This window comes from Formica exsecta, unplaced genomic scaffold (genome assembly GCF_003651465.1).
Source record: "Formica exsecta isolate Colony F162 unplaced genomic scaffold, ASM365146v1 scaffold2, whole genome shotgun sequence".
Taxonomy (NCBI): domain Eukaryota; kingdom Metazoa; phylum Arthropoda; class Insecta; order Hymenoptera; family Formicidae; genus Formica; species Formica exsecta.
The window spans coordinates 5,342,094-5,347,353 of record NW_021849297.1 but is presented as its reverse complement, the minus strand read 5'-3'; the positions used below and the strand labels follow the sequence as shown (position 1 = coordinate 5,347,353).

Here is a 5,260-nt window from a genome sequence, read left to right as displayed (position 1 = left end):
TATACACATATATTATATAAATTTATCTTCGATCGATCGATATAAGTTTCTTTCCTTATTTTATTATCCACATATCGCGTCGTAAAAACGACACTAAAGCGCGGACAGGAAAATTTTTCATTAATCAATAATTTATTTTCTCATCACAATTGATAATTTTCGATCGATCTTCCGTTCTTCTCTCCGGCATGAGATTTAATTTCCCGGTCTCGTAGGGTAAGGGCCTCATGGATACATACTGGTTGGAGTGCAAGGACGGCGGTATCGCGCGCGCCGCCGAGCTCGACCTGCCATCATTCTTTGAGGACGTGCGACCGGTCTTCATGCGGCGCCTACGCGAGGAGGGTACCCTCTGATGCGAGCCATACTCTCGTCGGGATCTCTGGTACCTGAACCGGCGCCCGAACCCATGCATCGTCCGATTGTCCCAACCGAATCTGATCGATCACCTGAAGCGACCGAATCAAGGCCGCAAAAATCGACTATCCCATCCGAATCTGCACATTACCGCAGTCAAGGCGCCGCCGCAGTCGCAGTCGAGCATCGAGTCCCAGGACTCGGGCACCTACTCGACCACTCCCTGTCCACCGAGCTACTCACCCGCGAGTCAACGTAGCCGTTACTCGCAACCGAATCTACCGACCCTCCTGATCTCGTACGATCGACGCTCGGGCGGCTCGCCCGATCGTCGGACCCGCATGTCGCAGCCGACTCTCAACTCCAGCCTAAGCGGTATCAACTTCTTCAGCATGAACCGCAGCGTCGGCGTCGGTCGTCTGTCGTACACCAGTCTGCGCGCTACCTCGGGCGACAACAGCATCAACGAGGAAGAGAGGCTGTCGACGCCGAACGTTCACGCCCTGGGTGGCAGCGGCAGCCCGCGTGGCAGTCTAACGATGGAGAGGAGCTCGTCGCGACTCTCGCAGCCGGACGTACGCAGATTTGTCTTGCGACAGGACAAGCGCGAACGACTATCGCAGCCCACCTTAGTCACTGGCGATTACTATCCCGGCCGGGGGCAGCAACGGCTATCTCAACCATGTCTCAGCAGCGGTTACCGCGAGATCGGTGGTATCGGCGTCGTGCATTCCCCATCGCCACCGCCTTTCCCCCTCAAACACAAGAGATTCGTGCCTCCTGTTCTACAAGCGAGTCAGCGCGACCGCCTGTCCCAGTTGGATATCGGCGCCAAATATCGGAACATCAAGGACCTGGGCGGTGGCAGTGCTGCGCAAGTCAAGTTCAATCGCGATCGGTTCTCGATACCGGAGCTGGAGACACAAAACGATCTGCGACTGATCGCCGGCACACCCAAGCAACGCTTCAGTCTAGACAGTCAGCTGACAAAACAGCGCTTTAGCCTGGACAGCCAGGATAGCTGTAAGTCACGGCTGCTACCAATCGCGAGCTCTCCGATCTTCGAGCATCAACAGATGAAGACCGAGGATCTTACCGGAATAACGTCCGACAGACTTAAGAGTCCCACCTGCGAAGGCCTGCAGAGCGTGATCGTAGCGAGCACCTCGCCGATCTTCCCGCCCGGCGAGAGGCGATTCCTCGCGCCGGACTTTCCGTTTGCTGGCAGAAAGATGTCAACGTCGCCATCGCCACCCAAGACCGGGGAGTTCGCGAAGACGATGCGCGCGTCTGGCAAACCGCCGCCGATTCCGGTCCGAGAAAGAATGTCGGTACCGGAGATCAGGAATTCGAGTTTGCGTCGGCTGTTGGACCCACCTGTTCGGCAGCGGCACAGCATCGCCGGCAACCTGCGGCAGTCGCTGTTATCACCAGTGAAGCTACCCGAGTTCGCTACCGGCGGCAGAAAATCGCCGCGTTACTCGATTGACGATGCGCTGGAGAAGCTGAAGAGGATCGAGAAGGAGGAGAATCGACGGAATCAGGAGACGAGCGAGGAAAAGCGGCAGGAAGCCAAGGAGCAGGATCAACAGCAAGAACAGCAGCAGGAACCGAAACACATCCAACGACACTACTCGTACACATACGAGACGTCTGGTAGCGACGAAAGCGGCAGTGTCTCGACACTTGGCAAGATGAGCGTGGGCGGCACGCCGAAACGCAAGTACCTGGAGAGCAACTTCGACGAGAACGAGCAGGTGATCACGACAGTGATCGAGACGGAGGTTCCGATGATCCTGCCGAGCACGCCTGGCAAATACGCGAAGAAGATCCAGGCATACTCGAGCGAGACGCCCAAGTGGATCCGCAAATACTTGGAGAACGAGAGCCCGAAGATAGGCCGAAGGATCTCCACCAGCGCCAAGGACCAGATCGCCAGAACAAATCGCAGAAACAGCCGCAGGAAGAGTTCGCTGGAATCAATCGAGACGGCGACGAAGAAGCCTGAGGAGAAGGTCCGCTCCAAGTCCGCCAGCTGCGAGGAGAGAAGCATCAAGAGCGTCATGGAGCAATCCTTGAGCGGCGTGAGGGAGACTTACGTGAGAATCGTGCCGTCCAGCAACGCCCAGGAGGAGAATAGGTACGAGGTCGGCGTGGAGCCCAGCGCAACCTCCTGGACAAAGACCGATGGACGAGGTCTTTACGGCGATGACACCGACACAGACGATTCCACATCGATCTAATCGGGCGGAAAATATTTCATCTCAGCATGAATCGACTCACTGAATTCGATCGCTCTGTGTGTGTGATTGCCGCCGTTAAACCACTGAAAAAAATTTATAACTGAGTTTCAATTAGCTTAAGAATATTATCGTCTTTTTTCGACGAACATAAAATTTAAGCGGCTGATTAAATGACGTGCGCTCGACATTAATTTATCTGATTAATTAATTACGTACTCGTGTTTATTACAAAAGAAAATTTTTAGATTTCTAGTTTTCCGGTTTAGAGAGAGAATGTGTGTTTTCAACTATAAATAATTACACAAAACCATTCCATTACATAGCCGAATGCAACCGATTTTAAGAAGAAACCTGAATGAATCATTTTCGTTATATAAAATATTGACAGTAAGAATCTTTTGTTTCAAATTTATACAACCATATGCTAAGAGACTGAACAGAGAATATAAACCACCCAGATGCATACACATGTTGAAACGAGATTAACACAAGTCAGATTGTAGCGCAATCACGACAGATACAAGAGAGAGAGAGAGATTGATGAAATAGATTATCTCAAGAAGAATCTCGAATATTTTGTACTTAAAAACGCTGCACTCTCTCTCCCTCTCTCTCGTCGTCTCGTCCTATATAGAATGAATCAGAAAAGTAAAGACCGAATGCGGATACCTATTTTTGCACAAACAATGGACCATAATATACCGCATGCGTTTTAGCCTAAATAATATTCAGATTTGTGTGCTTTATCGACTTTTTCAATTAAAAAAATAATGACTTCTGATTTGTACATATCTCGAACAGAAAAACGCATAGAGCGAAAAGTCGAGTAGAATGTAAGGAGCGATCGAAAACTCGCGATATTCAAGCTTGAACGATGGATTTCTTTTTCAATCCTCGCCAAATCGTTTGGCGAGATAAATCTGGTTTATTTCGGATTTTCGATCCACGTGTGTTCGTTCGCTCGTTCTGCGTGCAACGTGTTGTGTTAGCTCGAAGTATGTGCGATTATTTTTATCATGTTTGCATCGAGAGAGACGTTACGTAGAAATTAAGTGTAAAACAGTCCAGCTTGTATATACATCGATTATAGGGAGTGATAATATATTACTAAATGTGCACAATTGCATCGTTAGAGAAATTGTAAGATCGTTCGATGTTCTTGATTGTATAATTTTTTGTTTCTTGTCGGCAAGATATTTTTCACTTGCAAAAACCGTATCTCATTCCTGTGATTACATGCTTCATATTAATCGTGAACTGAATTTATTTACAATAAGGTGTGCGGATGTTCATTTTTACTGATACTAGTCATTAATGAAATTTTACAATCAAATATATATAGGGTGTTTCTGTGATGAATAGCATGTAGATTTAATTGATAAAATACAGAAGAGTAAAAATATTTTCTTCTCTCAGATATATATATATATATATATAACAATTTTTTAACTCGAAAAGTTATATATACTCTACTTTATTATTTCGAAATTAATTATTAAATATTGTAAAGCCATCCATAAAGCATTTCATAAAGCTATCCATAAAGCATTTTTCAAAATCCGATTTCTGTAATATCTCAAATTTGCTAATGATTTTTAATCTTAAGTTTTTTTTAGTAATATTTAACCAAGTTTGCGTCCATCACTTATGAACGACTAAACTTCGATATTTTGAATATTTATTAAAGATTTAATAAAATGTATGAAATCTTATGAAATTTTTATTTGCTATATGTTTTGTAACATATGTTTAGAATCTAAGTTTAAAAAATGGCTATATATTATTTTCGTTATTTAATAAGATATTATTTGGAACGCAATTTTTCTTATTCTTACACATCTAATTTGTTTCCTCTTCATCAAAAAATATATATGCTACAACTCAAGCACCCTATATATATTATATATACATATATATATAGTAAAAAATTTTCTGAAAATTTAGACATTTTTCTGAATTTTTGGATTTGGGTGTCTGAAAACAATTTTAGGCGATCTATCTTAATCATCAAAATCGTTTTTCTGAAAATGCTGAAGAGTGTATTTGAAAATTCTGATAGCATTCTGTCTGAAAATTCGGACAGCATTCTGTCTGAAAATTTAGGCAGCATTCTGTCTGAAAATTCAGACAATGTGTCTGCAAAAAGCTGCAAATACTGTCTAAAGTTCCATTCAGTTTTTTTTACAGTGTATATATGAAATTCGCGCTATATCTAGTCTTGACAATCTCAATTATCATTTTTTTCGAATATTCCAAATGCAAATATGTATGTGAGCATTGAGTAGTTTTATTTATCTTTAGCAGTGTGTATGTCATTTTACTCCTATATACATACAATATATACATATATAGTATTTAATACACAAGTAAAGATGTCAAATATTAGCAAGTCAAAATAATATGCATTATTATACATAGATCGAAATATATAATCCATTGTTATAGCCTGAAAAGATCCTTATCTTTCAAATCCTTTAATTATAATTTTTTACATTAACACATCTTGTGTTACATGACATACATACGCGTCTGTGTGTGTTTGTGTGCGCGCACACATATATGTATATATTATATACAATAACTTATAAATATACATTATATGTATGTATATGTATATATATATATATATGTGTGTGTGTATATATACACACTTATATATC

General features: G+C 43.0%; 1 protein-coding gene across 2 annotated transcripts in view; it reads left to right on the top strand.

The window, feature by feature from the left end:
- The window catches only part of LOC115234266, a 40,280-nt gene extending 35,766 nt beyond the window's left edge, over positions 1-4,514 (top strand). Inside the window, exons 16-17 of one of the 2 annotated variants that reach the window (XM_029805206.1) lie at positions 216-345; positions 469-4,514. In XM_029805206.1, coding sequence (XP_029661066.1) covers positions 216-345; positions 469-2,600 — 2,262 coding nt within the window. In that variant the 3' untranslated portion in view covers positions 2,601-4,514. Of the gene's footprint in view, positions 1-215 lie in introns of both variants that reach the window. The other variant, XM_029805207.1, reaches the window with a different exon arrangement.
- The last annotated feature ends 746 nt before the right edge of the window (positions 4,515-5,260 follow it).